The sequence below is a fragment of the Peromyscus californicus genome, unplaced genomic scaffold, assembly GCF_007827085.1.
Source record: "Peromyscus californicus insignis strain IS unplaced genomic scaffold, ASM782708v3 Scaffold_6__1_contigs__length_162567912, whole genome shotgun sequence".
In the NCBI taxonomy this organism is placed as follows: Eukaryota; Metazoa; Chordata; class Mammalia; order Rodentia; family Cricetidae; genus Peromyscus; species Peromyscus californicus.
Window position 1 is genome coordinate 118,662,533 of NW_026294584.1, and position 21,336 is coordinate 118,683,868.

Below are 21,336 nucleotides of genomic sequence, written 5' to 3' on the forward strand. Positions count from 1 at the left end.
TACTGTGAACACAATGGTTTGCATGTTCATTGGGCTTTCTCTGTAACTTTTACAAGTTGAATTTTGTTATGGTTATATAAGAAGACCAAGTGGCCCCCTTTCTCCACATCCTCTCCAACATAAGCTGTCTTCAGTGTTTTTGATCTTAGCCATTCTGACAGGTGTAAGATGGTATCTCAGAGTTGTTTTGATTTGCATTCCCTGATGACTAAGGATGTTGAGCAATTCCTTAAATGCCTTTCAGCCATTTGAGATTCTTCTGCTGAGAATTCTCTGTTAAGCTCTGTAACCCATTTTTTAAATTGGATTGTTCAGTATTTTGATGTCTAGCTTTTTGAGTTCTTTATATACTTTGGAGATCAGCCCTCTCAAGGTTGACCCCACCTTGGTCTGCTGGCAGTGGTTCAGAGGGTGCCGGGACCAGTCTACTCTGGTGACCAGCCTAGCAAATAACCTAGCTGTCATAATAGAGCCTTTGTCCAGTGACAAATGGAGGCAGATACAGAGATCCATGGCCAGGCACCAGACTGAGCTCCGGGAATCCAATTGATGAGAGAGAGGAGAGATACTGCAGGTGAGGGACATCGAGATCATGATGGGAGGACGTGCAGAGATGACCAGCGTAGTGAAAGCCCATGAACTGTGGACTGGTGGCTGGGGAGCCCCCATGGGACTGGACTAGGCCCTCTGGATACGAAAGACAGTTGTTTGGCTCAAACTGTTTGGGGGGGGGCACCAAGGCAGGGAGTTCGCGATCTGTCCCTGGTCTATGGGCAGGCTTCTGGAGCCCGGTGCCTGTGGTGTCACACCTTGCACAGTCTTGGTGCAGTGGAAAGGGGCTTGGATCTGCCTAGGCTCAGTGTGCTGAGCTCTGTTGACTCCCAATGGGAGACCTCGATTTGGGGGATGTGGGGTTGCGGGGTCGCTTGGGAAAAAAGGGCTGGGGGGTGGGAGGAGGGAGGAGAGGGGATCTGTGGATAGTATGTGGAGTGAGTAGAAAATTTCTTAATAAAGAAAAATGAAAAAAAAAAAAGAAGAAGACCAAGGGGGGTGGATGTTTAAAAGGAAAGGACACATACATCCCACATACAAATAAAAATAAATATTTAAAATAATAATGTCATAAAGGCACTCTTCCCTTCAGAAAGTGATCTACAGTTCTAATTTAGACCATTGTACTTTATGCTAAGTACCTCAATATTTTTAGATTAGTCTGTTAAACACAGGTGTTTAACATTGAAATTAACAATTGAGCCTACATCTTGTAGAAGACTCTAAAGGCATGTCGCTTGCTTACAGAGACTTGCCAGAATTACATGTGTGTGTGTGTGTTTTCTTTTTGATGAATTTGGATTTTTTCCTGTATAATACCCTTTCCTTCCTTTACTAAAACCATTTAAAAGATATTTTCTCTGTACACATGTACATATCTTAAAAAAGATTTCCTCATTGAATCAAGACAGAAATCCACAGTTTTTGGAGGAAAATGACTAAGCTAAAGTTGATGGGAATTACTACTTCAAAGTTTTATTAAGCTACTTCTGAGAATAATCATCAACCATGCAAGTAGGTCTGGAGCAATGGTTCTGTGGTTAAGAGCACTGGCTTCTCTTTCAGAGGTCCCAAGTCTAGGTCCCTGCATCAACATGGTAGCTTACAACTATCTGTAACTCCAGCTAAGGGGGGTCTGATGCCTCTACAGGCACCAGGCATCCAAGAAACTGATAATAGCATATATACAGGCAGAACGCCAATAGTAGTAGTAGTAGTAGTAGTAGTAGTAATAATAATAATAATAATAATAATAATAATAATATCTATGCTCACCTCAAGTCTTGCATTCACTGTTGACATAGTGCTACTCTGGTGTTGACAAAATATGACAGTTTAAACTGAAGAACTTGTCTTGCTTTGTTCTAATACTCCAATTAGAGTTACACATTTGAAGTTTTATGTATAAAAATGTAAAGATCATTTATTTCTGTTTTTTCCGATTGTTTCAAAAGCAAAAAAAAAAAAATCAAATGTTCTTCTCAGGTTCTCTCCCTGCCCCTTTGCAAGGAGAACATCTCTTGAAAATTATGTTTTCCAAGTTGATAAGTTATGGAAATTGGTATAGGTAGGATATGTAAATGCTGCAGTCAATAATCAAGGAACAAGATTTTGCAAATTTGACTGTTATTTAAAAAGCTCTTCAAGTCTATTTCTTGCATATCAACATTTCCAGCTACTTTGTTGCAGCTTGAGTAGGAACAGTAGCCAGCCCTAAATGAGTTACCATCTGCTTAGTCCTCCGTCATGCTTCCGCTAGTGAAATGTATACTTGAGTAGCTAAAATGGCTGTGTATTTTTAGTATGTTGATTTATATACATGTTCAGAGTGTAATGTAAGTACACACACACACACACACACACACACACACACACACACACACACACACACACACACAGAGTACGCCCACCTTTGCAGAACCTAACCAAAAGAGTTGCTGTGGAATACTTTGTGGTGTCTGCCCTCTGCTGGTATATGGTGGAAATGCAGGCCTGTTACAGAGATCGGCTCTTTTGCTATGGATACACTTTCTGAAAATCTCTTTGTATTGTGTTCAGAGCCTCCACACTGGAAAAAGAAACCTCAGAGTGCAGTGTACAGCACGGGGAGCAACGGCATCTTGTTGTGTGAAGCGGAAGGAGAACCTCAACCCACAATCAAATGGAAAGTCAATGGCTTCCCAATTGAAAGTGAGTTAAAAACAAACTAAAAACAAAAAACCCGAGAGCTAAAGGGTGGGGAAGGCAGCAATTGGATGGTATAGTACATCATCAGACATTTTGGTGATGTGTTAAGGTACACTGGGTGGGGCTGTATTAGCATAATACATTGCCAGAAAATCAACAAGTTCTTCTTTATGAGCAATTTGATTGATGGGAACCAACACAGCGGAAGAGGCATGGATAGTGTTTATGCACACACTAACTTAAATATATATGTCATAAGTAATGACCCAATGGTTGAATCAGGAAAAGGACCAACACTTGTTCCTGCCCATGAGAAGGAATGGTAGAGTAGCCTAGTAGATGAAAGCATAAGTTGGAAGTTAAATCTTCTTGCACCCATGCAATATCCCCTATCCTGGGCTCTGCCCCTGTTGTGAATATCCTTTGCTCAGACATTGCCTCCCTATTGTGGCCAGGAAGCATGGCCACAATAGGAAGTACATGACACAACTGCTCCTGAACTGCTGATGACACATTAGAAAATCCCCTGGAGTCGTGTCCACATTGGGTGGCCATGGAAAGATGGGAATGGAACAGGACTTCGGGCCCAGTGTCCTCATTGCATCAGCCTCTACGCCCCTAAGCTTTTAATCTGTGCCCAGAGCTGAGGCTATTCTGAAGCTATTTGTTCACACAGGACAGAACCTATGTAATGTGTTATGTTCTGGTTAGCTTCATGGAGAAAAGGAGTGTTGAGTGCAGGTATATGGCCCCCATTTATTCCTTTGCCCTGGATCCCCATAATAGGCAGGCCTCCTTGTGCTTCACAAACCTAAGTCCTCCCTGGGCTGTGGCCCTTCACAGTTCTGTGGCCTCCAGCTGATCAATGACTCATCTACGCTTAAGTGTCTCAATCTACCAAATGGAAGCAGTGGTAGTGTCTGAAAGAGATGAATAAGTCAGCTAGCTAAGGTCATGATTTATCTGTAGAGGTCTCTCGTGGTTTATGAACTCTGGAGCCATACTGCTTGTGTTTCCATGGCCATCCTATCATTGACTAGCTGTGTGATTAAGAGTATGATTTACCCTCCTAAGACCCATTTCTTCATAAGCTAAATGGAGATGAAAATAGCAGTGACTTGTGGGTCTGTTATGTGGCTTGAAGAAAACACCATTCAAAGAATGTTTTGCACAGGATCTGTCACAAAACAGCAACCCTGAAAGGTAGATACAGGAGGATGAGGGAGTCAATCCCTGCTGCTTGGATCCCTGTCCTGATACTGAAGAGCTTTAAGGGTGGGCCCCCAGGCAGCTAGCTTTTGAAACCTCCAGATTAGGGCTGCTTTCTGGCTTGGTCAGAGAAGTTTCTGTTTGTAGTGGAGAGTGGTTAATAAAGAGACCTATAACTGGATGAAGTGTTGAAGATAATTGGTGTCCTCAGCCCCTCTGTGGTCCATGGACTGTTACAGAAGAGCAAGCTAAAGCAATGTAAGAGATACAGAATGAGAGGAGTGCTATGAAATGCTCTCTTCTGGACATGAACCAGCCATTGTCCCCATGAACTCACAGCACATATTAGTAATTATATGATACCTGTCAGTCAAAACTCCAGTATGGGTGAGTGTGGGGAATTTATGAGGCATCCCTCTAGCTGAAGAGTTATTGGCATTGATGGATGTTGATGGAGAGGAGACATTTTACTTTTGGTGTATGGTCACTGTAGGTTGCCTATGGATAGCGCCCAACCATGTAAATACAGACAACAATAAGTGTTCCAGTGGATATCCCCCAACCATGTAAATACAGACAGCACTAATTGGATTCAATGGGTTATAAAAAGATTAAAGAAGACATAAAATCAGAAGAGGTCATGTTGTTGAGAAATTTGTACATAGAAAATAGCTAGGTACTGAGGAGAGTGAAAAGTTCAAATGCAAAGTAGCTTTATGATGATAAAAGTACACACACTTTGAGAGATGAAGAAGGTAAGGAAGGCAGCTGCCATCTGCTGTCTGAGTGCATTTGGAGTAGAGAGATGAGTAAATGAAAAGACTCCGAGGCATGTGTGTCTGGAGAAGGAAAAGAAAATAACCCAGTGTGGCTTAAGCTTGGGGCATGAGGAAGGGGCATTGTTAACTGCTGAAATCATTCAGTAAATGAAGGCATCAGAGTGTAGAAGATGACAAGTCCCAATTAGGGTCTTGGGGTTTGAATGATGACAGATGGGCAATCATAGAGTTTTGAGTAGACAAGTTGGAGTGAGGAATGTTATGTTTTGTTTGTTTGTGAAGTACTAGAGTTTGAACTAAGCTTCCTGCCACATGCCAGGCAAGTGCTGTACTACTGAGCTATATACCAGCCCTTGTAATTTATGTTTAAAGGGGTTTTCTGGTCTCTGAATGCAGCCTTTAGCTCTATGACAGCAAAAGGGTGATTGAAAGACACTGAGGCCTCAGGCTAGACATTTGTCAGAGTGATCAGGTAGTGGATATTTCCAAAGTAGAGACAATGGATTTGCTTGGTGGATGAAATAAGCATAGCTGTGTTCACAGGTAACATACGAGGTACTAAAACCTGTTGTGCGAATCTTAGATGGTCTTTTAATTAAAAAATCTGGAGCCAGATATTGGTGTGAAAGCTGAAAGATTAGAGAAGCAAAGCAAGCCACAGCTACCACCTATTACCTCACCAACTCCACGAATCTTGTAACTGAAGTTCTCTGAATCCTCACTTGAAAGGATCTCAGCTGAACTACCTTAGTTCCTGTTTCCCCACACCTTATATAACTTTCTCCATCCTGCTGTCACTTTCTGGGATTAAAGGCATGTGTGTTTCCCAGTATGTATGTGTGCCACCACTGTCTGGCCTCTATGTCTAATCTAGTGGCTGGCTCTGTCCTCTGATCCCCAGGCAAGTTTATTAGGGTACACAACATATCACCACAGAAACGAATGTTGAACAACAAGCTGTGCTCTTACCACAGCTCTTGAGAATAGCTTTCTTCTATCACATGCAACAGGGCCACCATGGGATGACAGTCAGGCTGACAGGAGGATTTGAAATCTCTTTAGACTTATACTTTTAGAAAATCATATTCCTTATGAGTCTTATTTCAGACTTAAGCCAAATGAATACAGTTGTTGTAACCTTTCCCAAAGATTTGGCATCCAGTATTTCTGAGAAAACCTTGGAAAAATGGATCTCTTTATTCTTCACTTTTCAGAGGCAATGGCCAAGGCTCATGAGAATTACAGTATTTACTTGAGGACACAATACAAGTAAATTCGTGGCTAGAATGGAACCTAGAAAAGAGTGAATTTGAGTGGAGGGATCTCCAACCATATTGTCTTGTTCTCATTGACCTTATGAAAGAGAGTCATCTAGAAAGAACCCTGGGATTATGTCAGGACTAGGATAGTTTGGTAGATACTATTAAAATTTATATTTTCTTTAGAATAATTACGTTTTTACAATGTGTAGTATATTGTGAAGTTCCCAAACACATTTCCAGAAGGAGAGCTAAGTCAGGGTTAGTTGTTTTTCATCCAAACATGAGGATTTGGTCTTAATTCTTCTTTTGCAATACTGTATTGATTGAAAGCTGCCCTTGGGGCCTGTGATATAAGGCAGAACATGGGGGTGACAAGATTAGCTCTGCCAGCCTGTGTAATAGTAGAGGAATAAAGAGATCAGAGACGTAATCCCTCATGGTGTCCTTTACGATTTCTGTCATACAGAATTTAGAAAGGCTATCTACCTTGTTAATCCTGAAAAGGTAGCTGATAAATTACCTCAAAGGTTGATATTAACTTTTGGATGGTGCTATAACAAATTCGCAGAAGTTTGGTCACTTGAACCAGTACAATTTTTCTGTTGTATACTTCTGAAAGTTAGGAGGTCAATGTAAGACTCTCTGCAAGGAAATCAAAGTATCTCTCTCACTTTCTCTCTCCCTCTTTACCCTGTCTCATTCTTCATTTCTACCTCCATTTCCTTCTCAGTTACGAAAGGCTGCCTATATTCTTCACCCATGACTCTCTTCCTCTGTCTTCATAGTTGACATCATTATCACCATGGTCATTTTCTCATGCCCACACCTTTCTGATTTTATAGCCAGACAAGAGTTTCTGATTTTCAAGAAGCAATGTAGTTACATGGGGCCCACCTGAATTGTAGCATAACTCCTCTATATCAAAGTCCTCAGCCTTATTCACACCTGGGTGTTTTTTTGTTGTTGTTTTGTTGTTGTTGTTGTTGAGGCACATAGTCATAGTTCTGTGAGTGAACATCAGCACCTATATTTCTGTCTACTGACAGGGAACTTTCATGAATAAGATGTCATCCTTTGTACTTATTTCAGATGTTTCCACAAATATTTACTCACTGCTTTGTTATGCTTGCTCTTTAGGTATTAATAACACACTATACATCTGCATGGATACAGGCATCACAGCTGACTGGAGGAATGCATACATTATGGTTCTAGTGAAAGAAAAAATTGTATAAAACAGTCTCCCAATATGTAGCAATTCTTGTTTCCCACTCCATGAAGTTCAATGTAATTGTTATTTTGTATGATGGTAATACAAGGAGAAAGAAAATATTTATTGATGTCATTTAAACTAAAATTTCTGCAATCGTTGTCCTTGCTCAAAAATTCTAGCACAAAACATTTTTCTTCATTTCTTGTGTGTCAAGACAAGGGATTATTTAGAGCCCAACTTGTTTCCAGATGCTGTAAGATGTTCATTTTCTCTGAAAGTGATGCTTACAAAGCCTTGTAAATGCTGATACAACAGGTTCTAAGCAGAGACAATGTAATAACACATTGACTATACCCAGTGGGATTCTGTGGCTCTTAATAAGCCCATAAAAGTGTTAGGTACTCTAATTTCCAACAGATAACTATATGTTTAATCAATAGTATTGTGTTTTAATGTGTTTTTAAAATTCATTTAAAATGTAATTGCATAATTTCCCTATAGTTTTTTGCTGGACCTTCCCTCTTAAATTCACAGCTGCTCTAGTCATTATTGTTCTTTTGTCATTAGTGTTACACACAGAGAGAGAGACACACTCATAGATACAAACACACACACACACACACACACACACACACAAGAACAAACATATAAATACAAGGTATTGAATCTATTCAGTGCTCTCTGAATGAACATGTTTCTAGGGGCTAGGAGTGACTTCTATTCACAAATAGATAAGAAATGGAAACAACCTACATGTACTTCAACTGATAAATGGATGATGTAAATATGGTACATATATACCAAGGAACACTATTCATCTGTAAAGAAAAATGAAACATGAAATTTGGGGATAAATAGATGTAACTAGAGAATATAATATTTAGTGCAGTAACTCAGACCCAGAAAGATAAACTCCACATATTCTTTCTCATCTCTGGTTCCTAACTCCAAATCTCCAGATATGAGTAAATACCCTCTAGTAACTTCAGAAACCATGGAGTAAAAAGGAGATAGTTATAGAAAGTAGTGTAGATTTTATTCCTAAAAAGTTGTAGACATGGCAACTACTCTCAAAAAGATGAAGGGGGTGAATGAGGAAGGAAGGAGGGAAGGAGAAAGGATTAAGGGTTGTGAGCTACAAACTTGAATTGGCTAAATGATAATATAAATCACACAAAATAATGGAATAAATACAAAAATAGTAGGAAGGGGAAAAATGAACCAGAGAAAATGTTGTCAAGAGAGAAACCAGGGCTAGTTAGGCTCTATTGTGTTGCTATGCACTGGTGACATCTAGATGCAGATGCTGAAGTATGAGTTCCCTCACAGTAGGACTCAGGTATCAAACAGGTCACCTCCAATCTTATTATAAGCAGGGATACAAAGAGGCAGTGAGCTGTAGGGCAACATGGGTTCTCATAATATTTATTTGAAAACATAATTTGAAAAGATGTTGCAAATGCAAAAGGGTCTGAAAAGGCACTCATGTTGATTTGAGCAAACTGTAAAGACGTGACTTCAGTGAACTATTTTTCACCCTAAACTGGTCTTCAAATATAGATACTGTGTGACACATTTAATAAATGGTTCATAAATATTTTATATTCTGTTCTTTATCATAGTGACATTCTCTCTTCTCTTTCAGATCATCCATTTCCTGGTGACGTTATGTTCCCCAGGGAAATCAGTTTTACAAATCTACAACCAAACCATACTGCTGTATATCAATGTGAAGCCTCAAATATCCATGGGACCATCCTTGCCAGTGCCAATATTGACGTTGTAGGTGAGCAGACCTGAGTCCTGACTTCACCTGCTATTTGCTGAATTAAAATGCTCAAAGTTATAGTCACAAGTGCCAGCTTGTTTTGGGGGGGTGTGTTAAGTTCAGTGAGGGAATGTACATGTTTGTGTTCATGTGGAGGCCAGAGGACAACCTCAGGCAGAAAGGTTTAAAACCTTATCTTTATTTCTGACCAGATGTTGTCCCACTGATACAAACAAAGAACGAAGAAAATTACGCAACGGTAGTTGGGTATAGTGCCTTCTTACATTGCGAGTACTTTGCTTCACCCAAGGCCACAGTAATCTGGTAAGATGACTTGCTGCTCCATTAAGGGAATGGATGTTGGGGACTCTGGAGCCACCATTTGGCAGCCTGCACTGTGTCTGTGTCGCTACAGAGAGCTGATGCCTCTGAAAAATAAGGAAACAAATTTTAATGACTCATCCCTCCTGAAAACGTTGACTAGAATTCTGGGATTCTTTTTTTTTTTTTTTTTTTTTTAACATGAAGAAATATACAGAGTCAATTGTGTTCATAGAGCAAAGAATTAAAATGATTCCTAAGATAATTTTAAAGATGGATTTATTTTGTCTGTGATGGGACTATCTAAGGGTTGTTCTGGCCTCTGGGCTGTCTGCTTATTTATCTTAACCTACAGCCAATTACAAATACACTGAAGACTTTGCTAACATTTATTTTGATTTCAATAATACTGTTATTTAAGTTTAAACTTATCACCATAAGCATATACTGTGTTAGTTGCTTTACTGATAAGGTTTGACTACTTTACTGTGAAAGAAGTGAAATCAGGCTATGCAAAATCAGAGTCACATCTTGTCTAAGTCAATTGTGATTTTTTTTTTTTTGGTTTTGACCGTTAGAACTATTTGATTAAAATATTACTTCCTTGATTTTTGACAATGCTTTTACATTTTGCATCTGAGGCAAATCATGTGCACCTCTCAGCCTAGCCCTCACTTTGTAAAACCTGTGCCAGGGGCCCGCTTGTCCTCTGCAACTGTGAGCACAAGCAATCACTTACTGTGAAATTCACAGGGTTAATCAAGCTGTGACAAGAAATGCTTGGAGAATGGATGAATGTGGGAGAAAATGAGCCTGAGGTTGATAGGGTAAATGTAATGCATGTCCACAGGAGAGGCAAGACTTCCTGGCTTATAATATTTCTGAATGACCAATGTTCTCCTAGGACAGTGGGAGGTTGGGAAGGTTCATTATCTGTTTCAATTACTAGCTTTCCCGTTTGCTAGCCTGGAGCAATCATTAACTAAAGACTTCACCATAAATAAGCCAGAAAATATTTATTAAGCTTTAGGACATGTGTAAAGCAGTGCTAGAATCTATGAGGCAGACAGAGGCAACTGTCCAAGGAGGGAATTGGGTTCTTTTTAGCCATAGTCTGTTGGTCAGCTCTGATTCATGTCTTGGACAGTTCTAGGAGAGAAATTAGTTCCCACAAAAAGATTTCAGATGGTCTACCAAGCACCCAAAGAAGACGTGAGCCTAGATAACATCAGGGAGCAGGATCTGAAGGGTACAGAATTGTGTCATAATCCAAAATGACTCATTTCTGCATCTCCACAGGGAAGTGGCTGATGAAGCACATCCCCTTGAAGGTCATCGGTACCATACCCATGAAAACGGCACACTGGAGATCTACAGAACTACTGAGGAAGATGCGGGATCATACTCTTGTTGGGTAGACAACGCAATGGGAAAAGCCGTCATCACAGCCAACTTGGATATTAGAAGTATTGTTATTTTGCCTTTGCTTTCATGAGTTCTCACATAGCTTTGGTTTCTCTCTGTTTTCTCAGAGAAAACAGTGTCATTTTGAGTACCTTTTGAAGGTCCTTTGATCATTTCTCAAAAGCCCTCCATTGTATTTCATCTGAAAGACTACTGGTAGTATGGCAGGATGTGATATCCGTGGAGTGGGGCCCTCTTAGCAGGTTGCTGTGGGTTGTTAGATTGTTAGTGGTAGATGACCACCTATATCTTAAGAAATTCCTATTTGGGTATATTTTCTTTCTTTCTTTTTTTTTTTTTTTTTTTTTTTTCTGAGACAGGGTTTCTATGGAGAAACCTGTCCTGTAGTTTTGGTGCCTGTCCTGGATCTTGCTCTGTAGTCCAGGCTGGCCTTGAACTCACAGAGATACAACTGGCTCTGCCTCCCGAGTGCTGGGATTAAAGGCATGCACCACCACCACCTGACTTATTTGGGTATAGTTTCAATTCTATGTTTATTTATCTATACTAAATCAAGTAGTGAACTTGAGGTATTACCAAGTACCAGTTTTGTTTGAGCATTTAACAAAATCATAGAAGTTTGGTACTAGAAAAAAAAAAAGCAGCCTAACAGCTTGGGCAGGCTTTCTTTGTTCTCTTTAAACTGGGAACATCAACCAGGCTTTCCCCTTCAGTGAAGTCCTTGGAAGCTGCTGATAGACTCAGGCCTCACTGACATTTTTATTTTAATTTTTTTTTAATCTTTTAGCTTCATGGTTTTGATAGCAGCAATTGCTTTTATCCTGAATTATTATTCTCCCACATTCATTCAGCAAGAAACTCCACAAGTAAATATTCAATGTTTACAGTGTCCTCCCTCCTAAGCTCTGGGAGTACCTCTGAGTAGGAAAACAAGTGTTGGCCTCCCTTGTGCAGGGCTGATGTCTAATCCCCCATGTTTGTGTGGATAGCACATTTATGCTAGGGCTTCACCATTTCAGCTCATGTTTCTGATTTAATAATAAGTATATTAATATAAAATCAACTAATTTTCCAATTTTCCTTACAACATAATTATATATCTGGATGATACACAATGAGAAATTATGTTGTTTTCAACCTCTAGAGATATTTGTCAGCTCACAATTTAGTTATTTACTTTAGCAAAGAATAGTAAGAAATCATGCTAATATTAGTTGGTGCTTGCACCTAAATTTTCTCAGGTTTAATGTTAGAAAATTACAGTGGGACACATTGTATGTAAATTTGACAGAATCATGACAATTTTAAGGTTATAGACATTGAATAACAAAGTGGACTGTGATCTGTAGTTCTAACTCACACCTTTGTTTGACTGAAAAACATACAGATGCTACAAAGCTCAAAATTTCTCCAAAGAATCCTCGAATCCCCAAATCACATGTGCTTGAACTACACTGTGAAAGCCAATGTGACTCACATTTGAAACACAGTTTGAAGTTGTCCTGGAGTAAAGATGGAGAAGTTTTTGAAATGAATGGCACAGAAGATGGCAGGTAAGTACACTGCTAGGGAAGGACATCGGTGCATATGAGTTTAAGATCTCACATTAGAAAAAAAAAAAAAAGTCCCCAAATTATTCACACTGCATTAAAGTACAAAAACTGATTCAAATGTTTCATTCTTCAAATCAGTATTCAGAAGGTCTTAAAATATCTGTTTTGTTTATTTTATATGTTCTTCTTCTTGCTTGTGCTCATTCTTATGAAGCACAGTTTCTCCTCTCAGTGTAGGAAGGAGAAGTCAGGTGTGCGATGCAGATTAGCTGCATAGGTTTAGAAGCTTCCCAAACCATTGGGAAGACTGAAAGAGGAAGATGTTGCTGTTTTGGGGGGTTCTTGCTCATGGGCAGTACATCTGTGGTCCAGGTTTCTGAAAACTTCTGCCTCCTCCTCAGACACCCTTCCCCGCCCCCGCCCCTCACCCCCGGATGCTACAGGACAGGTCAACTGTTGCTACCCCATTGTCTGCCAGAGCCACTGTCCCCACTGCTTCCTAGAAGGGCAGTGTCCATTCCCTTCTATCTGCCAGTCTCACACGAGTTTTTCTCGCCCATAAAACCCCTTATCCTGTTATAAGATATTGCCCGCATTAGCTGGCCCTTATATCTCTAGGAGTAGCTTGCAGAATCCTAGGCAGATACCAAAATCAATGTGGTCAAGTGTGTTCTATAAAAGGGTGTTCTATTTGAATCTCGTGCCTTTATTCATGATGTAGGTTACATTTACAGCATTTTAAATACTCTATACGGTGGGAGTGTTCAGCAAATAGTCACTATACAGTGTGATTTAGAGAATAATAACAAGAAAAGTGTACCTGTTCAGTACAGATGCAAGTCTAAAAGACATTGTCCATCCATTATCAGTTGAATCTGTGAATGGAGAGCTTATGTGTAGAAAGGCTGGAGCTGAATTTCTGAGTATTCTGAACAGGAGAAATACAGAACATAGAACAAAGGAAAGTTTGAATGGCTGTTGAGAATCACGGGAGTTTAAGGGCAACAAAAAGATAAAGGGATCAGTAGCATCCAGTAGAATCAAAAGAGAAAGGCTGCTTTGTCTGTTAAATGGCACAAAGGTCAGTTCTGCCTCAGCTTGTATTGTCTTTGAGTGAGAGGTAGGAATTTATCATTTTGAAGTCAAATCTCATCTGAAGTTACATAGCAACTCAGAAGGTCTGGAAATACTCCAAGCTCTCTTTTTATGAGATCTCAGCAGTCTTGGCTTTTTTTTAAAAAATGGATTAAAACTCAGTGGTGTTCAAATCTCAACATTGGCCCTTAAGGGATTGGTGCCCTCACATTATCTGCTAGATGTCTTTCTACCTCCACTTTTTATAACATGACTCGATGGAAAGGAATAAAAATCTGGAGCATACGATTATTGTGAATTAAGATTTGATGGTCTTAGAAAATATAGGAAACAGATCATTGTTCACTATTCTTTTTTGGACAATTCATTCATCATTTCTCTAGTCGGTCTCTTTCCTGGCTGCTACTTCCTTGGCCTCATTGTCTTAATATCTGCGTATGTGTATATACGCCATTTCTCTTTGCAAAGGCATTTGTTTCAACTGTGACCCCTAACTTATTGTGGTGGGATTCTTCCCCACAAACAACTAGTAGTACTGACTGGCAAATTCTCATTATACAAATTGATGTAAGAACAAGGGGCACTACCTCCAGCCAAAGTCAGTCACATATCATTCAGTTTTGTTTTCTAGTCTTAAAATTTTTCAGTTTATTAATTTAGCATTAAAATTTTCAATTGTGTAAGACTGTCATCCTTTCCATAAAGAAGCCATTGCTTACAGTATTTTTCAACTAATAGCTATTACTGTGAATATATTTTAAATTTAATAGTACTTTATGTAAAAAAATGAGGATTTGTGTTGATAATATGTCTATGCGTCTAGAGTAAAAAATAAAATTGATAAAAGAATGACTTTTGCATCACAAACTATTGCAGACTGGCAAAATACATAAAAATGAATTTTAAAAAGCTACTTGAAATGATTTGCAGAAAGAAGTACAGGACTGCCACCTAGTGTTCAAATACATTAAATGCTTCCATTATTACATCTTGGAAGTAGAGGACAGGGAAACATTAAAAAAGATTATATTATATTCTGATTCCATCATAATATTCTGGTTCTATGGAACTGGGTAGGGTTCTAGAATCTTCTCTTTTCAGAAGCATCCTCATTGATTCTGTATGAGATTCCCTCATATAATAATAATAATTATATAAACACCAACACTTGGGAGGCAGAGGCAAGGTGGATCTCTATGAGTTCCAGGCCAGCCTGGTTAAGAGAGAGTTCCAGGACAGCCTGGGAGCCAGGGAGGTTACACAGAGAAACCCTGTCTTTAAAATCTGAAAACCAAAAATCACAAAATCCTAGCTCTGTTAGTGTGATATGTTTCTTAAACATGGCAGCCAGCCCAGACTTCCGTCGCAACCTGTAATTTTGTAATTTGTTAAAATGGGATTCCATTTAATACTGTGTAGTCATGTGTATATACTGTGAGACTGTATTCCCAGTTTTCATCTGTGACCTTCTCTGGTAACATTTGCATTGTATGAACTGGTTTCATCACTCTGCCTGGAATCATTTACCTTAAAGAAACTTGCATCATGTGTTGCTAAAGGACTGTATTTCTGCTGTTGGAGATGTTCATCATGTACTTTGTGTTTGCCCTCTGCCCCCAACAGAATAGTGATTGATGGAGCTAATCTGACCATATCCAACATCTCAGTAGAAGATCAGGGTATTTATTCCTGTTCTGCTCAAACTGCTCTTGATAGCATTTCTGAGAAAACTCAAGTAACCGTCCTTGGTAAGTGAAAACAGAGAGAATCTCTGCACATGCTTCCTGTGAGCGTTTAACTTCCCTTGTTTCTAGGTGTTAAAGCCACTGATTTCTTGAGCCTCTGCTCTTAAAGTAAAATTTGATTTTTTGTTTGTTTGTTTGTTTGAACTGCAACTTCATTTTTAGATTATTTCTACTCTTCTCACATAAAAGAAATTAATTAATGCTTAATTCCTTTTCCCTATGTGGGAAGTTTGCCAGTAGCAGCAGGAAATAAACGATGCTGTCAGTGGAAAGAAGAACAAAGGTCTCAATCCACCCATTACTAATGTTCAGAGAAGTGGGGCTGAGAATGGAAGAGGGCTCTATTTAAGACTGGAGAATGGGAGTGTCCAGTGGTCGATACCTGGTGTTTATAGTCTGCACCAGAACCTTAGGTTGAGCTCCCAAGGCCCCAGGAAGCTGAGCACAGACATCAAGTATTTGGTAAAGGAACATCTTTGATTTTTTTTAAATTACTAATTGGAAAACAGTGTGCACCCTTCACTAGTGCAATCCATGCAATTAGCCCTGAAATCACCAGAGTTTATAGCCCTCAGACCATCTGCTGGCTGCTTTCCAACTGCCTTTCTCCATTGACTCACCACCAGCTCTTCCAACTGCAAACCTGCTCTGTAAAGACAACAGCAGCAAACCATTTAAACTGTAGTTTTCCTTTGATGCTGCAGGTATACCATCCTGAGAAGTATGGAGGGCAATCATACCCCTTCTTCTCTCCCTGTATGTAGGCTTGCTGAATCTCACTGCCAAAGTCATAGTTCTTCCAAAAAGGCTTTTCCTACACAATTTCTTCTCAAGGGATCCTCCTACCATTCGAATTTCAAGCCAACCTCAAAAACAGGCTCTTATGGATACCACATACATTTAAGAAGGACTTCCTGTTAACACCTTTGACATTTCCTAATGTAATGAGCTAAATATTACCTGAGATGGCCCACTACCGAGAGCTTAACAATTTCCTTCTATGGGAAGTGAGTAAGCTGGTGTTGGATTCCTTTATATGAAGCCAATAGCTGCTAAGTTGAGGCCAATGTAGTACATCCTACATCGTAGAGAGTATAGACTTGGCTCGGTGGGTGAGTTGTTTAGCTCTAGGTAAGTGAGTTTCCTCAGGACTCTGCAAGTGGAAATATTTCATTCTCTGGTAGCTATTCCAGCAGTATTTGCAAGTCACAGAAGCTGAGCATCTGGAGAGCTGCATCTCAGGTGTCATGAGTACAGAGCATCTGGACACATGAGCTTTCTGCCTCCATATTTTGAGTGATGGCAGCAAGGAAAGGTCGGTTTTTGCTGTCAGCACCCACCTTCTAAATTTCATTGCAAATATTAAAATTCACCCTCATATTAGTCTTCCTCTTTTTTTTTTTTTTTTTTTTGGTTTTTCGAGACAGGGTTTCTTCTCTGTGTAGTTTTGGTGCCTGTCCTGGATCTCGCTCTGTAGACCAAGCTGGCCTCAAACTCACAGAGATATGCCTGGCTCTGCCTCCCGAGTGCTGGGATTAAAGGTATGCATCACCAGCCGGGTGGAGGTGGCACAGGTTGGCGGCGGTGGCATCACCACCACCCAGCTAGTAGCTATGACCATAGATACCATTTATGTTATTGGTACTCTCCTAACAATTTAGTAAAGAATTTAAGATAAGATAGGGTAACTTTTAAAAACTGCTTCCTTGGTTTTAAATTATATTTTTTTAGTTTTAATATCTGATTAAAATATATCAATAATTGACCATAAAATTATTTTTGGCATAGGTGTAGCTCCTAGAATATTTTATCCTAGAAAACAATGTTTTAAAATCCTAGACATAAACAAATTTGCTTAGAAGTTATTTCCAGGAGTTTTGGTATCAAATATTTTAAGAATCAGTTTTCAAAGCCTTTGTTCTTCTGTTTCCATGTGATGGCTGGTTGAAGAAGTCAGATTTTCATCTCAAGTGAAACATGGTAATTGGGATCGGCGAGGAAACCACAGGATGCATTGGATTCTTAGCAAATCCCAAAGAGAAAAGTAAATTCTCCAAGCTGGCAAATATAGAACACTGTTGAAGAAATACGTTTTGTGAGCAGGGAGGACTGGGCTAAACCTATGGTTTTGTACACCCCTGGCAAGCAGTCTGATCATGAAGCCCTCTCCTGGGGAAACATTTTCTTATTTAAGTCCTTGATCTTGGAATAGAGTCATGTGCCAAACTTTAAAAGTAAGCATGTTGCTTTCTGAACTATAAACAATGCTTTTTGTAAATGTATACTTAACAAGAATTTGTCAAATAGTAAAGGCCAGCATGATAATAGCTTTACTGTCTCCTCCAAACTAAAGCATATGTCCTTGAATAGTTGAGAATATTAGAGCAAATTTTAAACTAAAGTTTAAGATAACATTTTCTTTTTACCATGGAGACATACATATATCATATATATGATATATCCATGTACCTTAACACTTAAATATTTGATTTATCAGTTTCTGGTACATTTGCCACTGCCCAATATGCATCTTCTATTATACAATTATTTCCCACATTTTGCAGACACCAGGCCAACATCCTATAAAAGCTGTTGTAACACATGTACAACTGACTATCACTAATTATAGTAAAATCCCAAATCAATTGCAGAAGAGCCATGCAAAGCTCATAGTCCCTGTCTTGTTTATCTATAACCATAGGACACAATTTTTATTCATTTAATAGAATAACTATATGCATGGTTGAAATGACAATATGTTTTTCAATTTCTCATTTAGTCACAAAACACTTATGTTCACTTATCATGAACAATACAAAGATTAGTAAGACATCCCTTCTCCTAAAGATACTCTAGTCCCACAGAGGAGAAGAGCCTGGCACATAGATCAGGATGAACTGGAGGAAATCAGTGATCTACCAGGGACCCATCATATCTCCTAAACCTGACCATACATAATCATCATATAGGCAAGAAATTTGCAAGTGCCCATTCTGGTCATCCCTCCTTCAGTAAACCAGACATGAAGAACAGATGCCATTCATTGTTAAATATTCTTCTCCAGACATTTCCGATGCCCTGTCAGTCAAGTGTGGTCTTTTGAGAACAGTTGTGTCCAACAGGGAAATAGATATGATGAAGACACCATTTGAAATAAAAGCTCTAGGGCTGCCAAGATGTGTACAGCTCAGTGGTCTCAGAAAGGAAGGGATACTGCGGGTGTCTCTGAGCCTGGGAATCAGGGCAGCAAAGCAGCAGTCTGTGCTTTCTTTATAGCTGTCTTTTGTTTCCACCTCAAGTATTAAGATTATGTTTGTTTATAAAGAAACACAGTGACATGCACAGCTAAGCTTGGACAAATTCTCAGGTAATTGTAGCAAGCATTCCCATCTGACTTTTTGGACCACCAGCCTGCAAATAATGATGGAGAGACTTACTATTAATTATGAAAGTTTGGCCTTTAGCTCAGACTTGTTCCCAGCTAGCTCTTAGAACTTAAATTAACCTGCTTTTATTAATCTACATTCTGTCCTGTGGCTTTTTACCTTCCTTTCACTCTGCATGTCTGACTCCCTCCATGTCTTGCTGGCATCTCTCTCATGCTTAGATTCATTTCCTCTCCCTCTTTCTCCCTGAAATCCCACCTATCTTCTTCTGCCTAGCTACTAGCCATTCATTTCCTAACTAAACCATTCAGAAAGCACCTTGGCAAAGACACATCTTCACAATGTACAAAAAGATTATCCTACAACAGATAGTTTCTTGATATTTTGCTGTATTAATATTTTTATGCATCACTGACAAAAGTAAAATATTTTCAGGGCTCAGCTTCTCTTTGAATCAGTGCCCAAGAGAGGCAAACACTCTGACTAAATAAAATAACATAGATAAGAGGTCTGCTCTTTTCTCAGGGGAGGTGGTGGAGGCATGGAACTGCGGGAGAGGGAGGTGGGAGAGAACTGGGAGGAGTAGAGGGAGGGGAAGCTGTGGTCAGGTATAAAAGAAGAATAATAAAAAAATGAAAATGTGCTTTGTGAACTTTAAAGAATCGTAAGTGTATAAAAAGACTATTTTACCATCAGCCTAGTTCATCCTCAGAGTGAAGAGTTTACAGATAAATTGGAAGCTTTGACTATTAACTCCTCTCAGGAAGCTGAACTTGGCTGATGACCAATGGTCTTGATGACCAATGATCTTGAAATCCCTTGAAAAAGGTGGTGCCTGCCACATGGAACCATCTCTGCTCTGGCACCCTCAGTTCTCCTGTAAGCTGTTTGCTGTCATGTTACAGCTATCTATTGTTATTGACTAGGTGTTCCAGATCCTCCAGGAAACCTTCTCTTGTCAGAAAGACAAAACAGGAGTGTCCGACTGTCCTGGGAAGCTGGAGATGACCACAACAGCAATATCAGTGGTAGGAAGATTTGAAAGGACCTTTATCTTTACCCAACAGAGTCAAATTAATATCATAGCTATTTTAATTTCCATTGGTAGATTATCTTTCTTTTTAAATTAGACTTGTGTGTTATTAATGTGTGTGTGTGTGTGTGTGTGTGTGTGTGTGTGTGTGTGTGTGTGTGTGTGTGTTTGTGTTTGTATGTCTGTGTACCACATGAGTGAAGTACCTGTGGATGTCATAAGAGGACATTGTATAGCCTGGAACTAGAGTTACAGATGATTGTGGGCTGCTGTGTAGGTGCTGGAAACTGAATCAGGTTTGTGTGTGTGTGTGTGTGTGTGTGTGTGTGTGTGTGTGTGTGTGTGTGTGTACACATGTGTGCATATATGTAAGTCAAAAATCAACCTTGGGTGTCATTCCTTAATATTGGCTGGTACTGGTTTGTCTGACTGTTTTGAAGCAGGATCTCTCACTGGCCTGTGACTTATCCAGTAGATGAGGCTAACTGTCTAGGAACCTTAGGGATTCTCTTGTTTCCACCTTCCCCTCACTGATTACAAATGCACACCACCAGCTTTTTATGTGGGTTTGAGAAATGAACACAGGGCTTCACGCTTTGAAGGAAAATGCTTTTTACTGTTCTGTCAGTACCGATATCACTTCCCTTTTTCTTCTGTTTTAAGCGTTTAATATGGCAAATAAATCTTAGTAGACCTTCAACAAATTCAATATGATCTAATGGTTTGCTCCTGTTCTTACCTCAGAGTACATTATAGAATTTGAAGGGAACAGAGAGGAACCTGGAAAGTGGCAGGAGCTAACTAGAGTCCAAGGAGTAGAAACAGAAGCTGTGTTATCTTTGGCTCCATATGTGAGATATCAGTTCAGGGTCATAGCTGTGAATGAAGTGGGGAGAAGTTACGCCAGCCTTCCATCGGACCATCATGAAACTCCACCAGCAGGTATGGATGGTCTCTTTGTTTTTGTACACATTTCTTTAAAAAAAGATCAAACATGTAATGTAGGATTTTAGATTCCTCCAAATAATTCGAAAAGTTCTATAAATTAGCAATGTAAAATATTAGAAGTTTATTTTTAATTTTTAGAGTTGTGTAATTATTTGATAGTGAACAGAAGATTGGCATTGGAGTATGGTATGTGAAAAAACATTACTCTGAATAGTTTTCAATAGCTAAATATCACAGTTGAAGTGTATTTCATCATGTATATTCTAAATGGAAGTTCAATATATAGAGAAAGTCATGTATTCAATTTTCAAAGAAATGCTTTTAGCTCATATGAAATCTTTTAAAATTTTAAAACTGTGTGCTAGTGTTACATCTTATGCATTTGGCATTTTTTATTTCCATACTTATCTAAATCATCAGTATATTTTTATGAATAACCAACAGAGACATTGTAAACAATATATATTACAGAATTAGCATTGGGCAGTATCATGGTTTAATATAGTGTTTGCTTTTCCTGGAGTAAAATAAGCATGTTGCCCGCATGATTTTAGTTTATATTGGACTCAGTGTTAAAATTCTTGTTAGGATGCTTCTAATAAAATGTATCTGCCTGAATTTATTTCATGTGTGTATTGCATGCTATATCAATTTGATATCCATAAAAGTTGCTTGTTGATGTTGACACATGAATTTCAATTTCATTTTCTAGAGGTATATATTCACATCATATACATATCTCAATAATTCTGATAAAAAAGTACAGTTTGAAAATGAAAATAAGTATATTAAATCAGGATTAGAATTTTAATTAGTAGGCTTAAATTTAAGGTATATGTAGTAAATCATGTACTATTCAC

At 39.0% G+C, this 21,336-nt stretch overlaps 1 protein-coding gene across 6 annotated transcripts in view; it reads left to right on the top strand.

Moving 5' to 3' along the window:
* The window catches only part of Chl1 (cell adhesion molecule L1 like), a 203,713-nt gene that overhangs the window by 155,400 nt on the left and 26,977 nt on the right, over nucleotides 1–21,336 (top strand). For all 6 annotated transcript variants that reach the window (XM_052719184.1, XM_052719178.1, XM_052719183.1 and 3 more), the window contains 8 exons: nucleotides 2,611–2,742; nucleotides 8,848–8,988; nucleotides 9,183–9,294; nucleotides 10,591–10,757; nucleotides 12,104–12,269; nucleotides 14,988–15,112; nucleotides 19,422–19,523; nucleotides 20,273–20,470. In XM_052719184.1, the coding sequence (XP_052575144.1) occupies nucleotides 2,611–2,742; nucleotides 8,848–8,988; nucleotides 9,183–9,294; nucleotides 10,591–10,757; nucleotides 12,104–12,269; nucleotides 14,988–15,112; nucleotides 19,422–19,523; nucleotides 20,273–20,470 (1,143 nt within the window). The remainder of the gene's footprint in view (nucleotides 1–2,610; nucleotides 2,743–8,847; nucleotides 8,989–9,182; nucleotides 9,295–10,590; nucleotides 10,758–12,103; nucleotides 12,270–14,987; nucleotides 15,113–19,421; nucleotides 19,524–20,272; nucleotides 20,471–21,336) is intronic.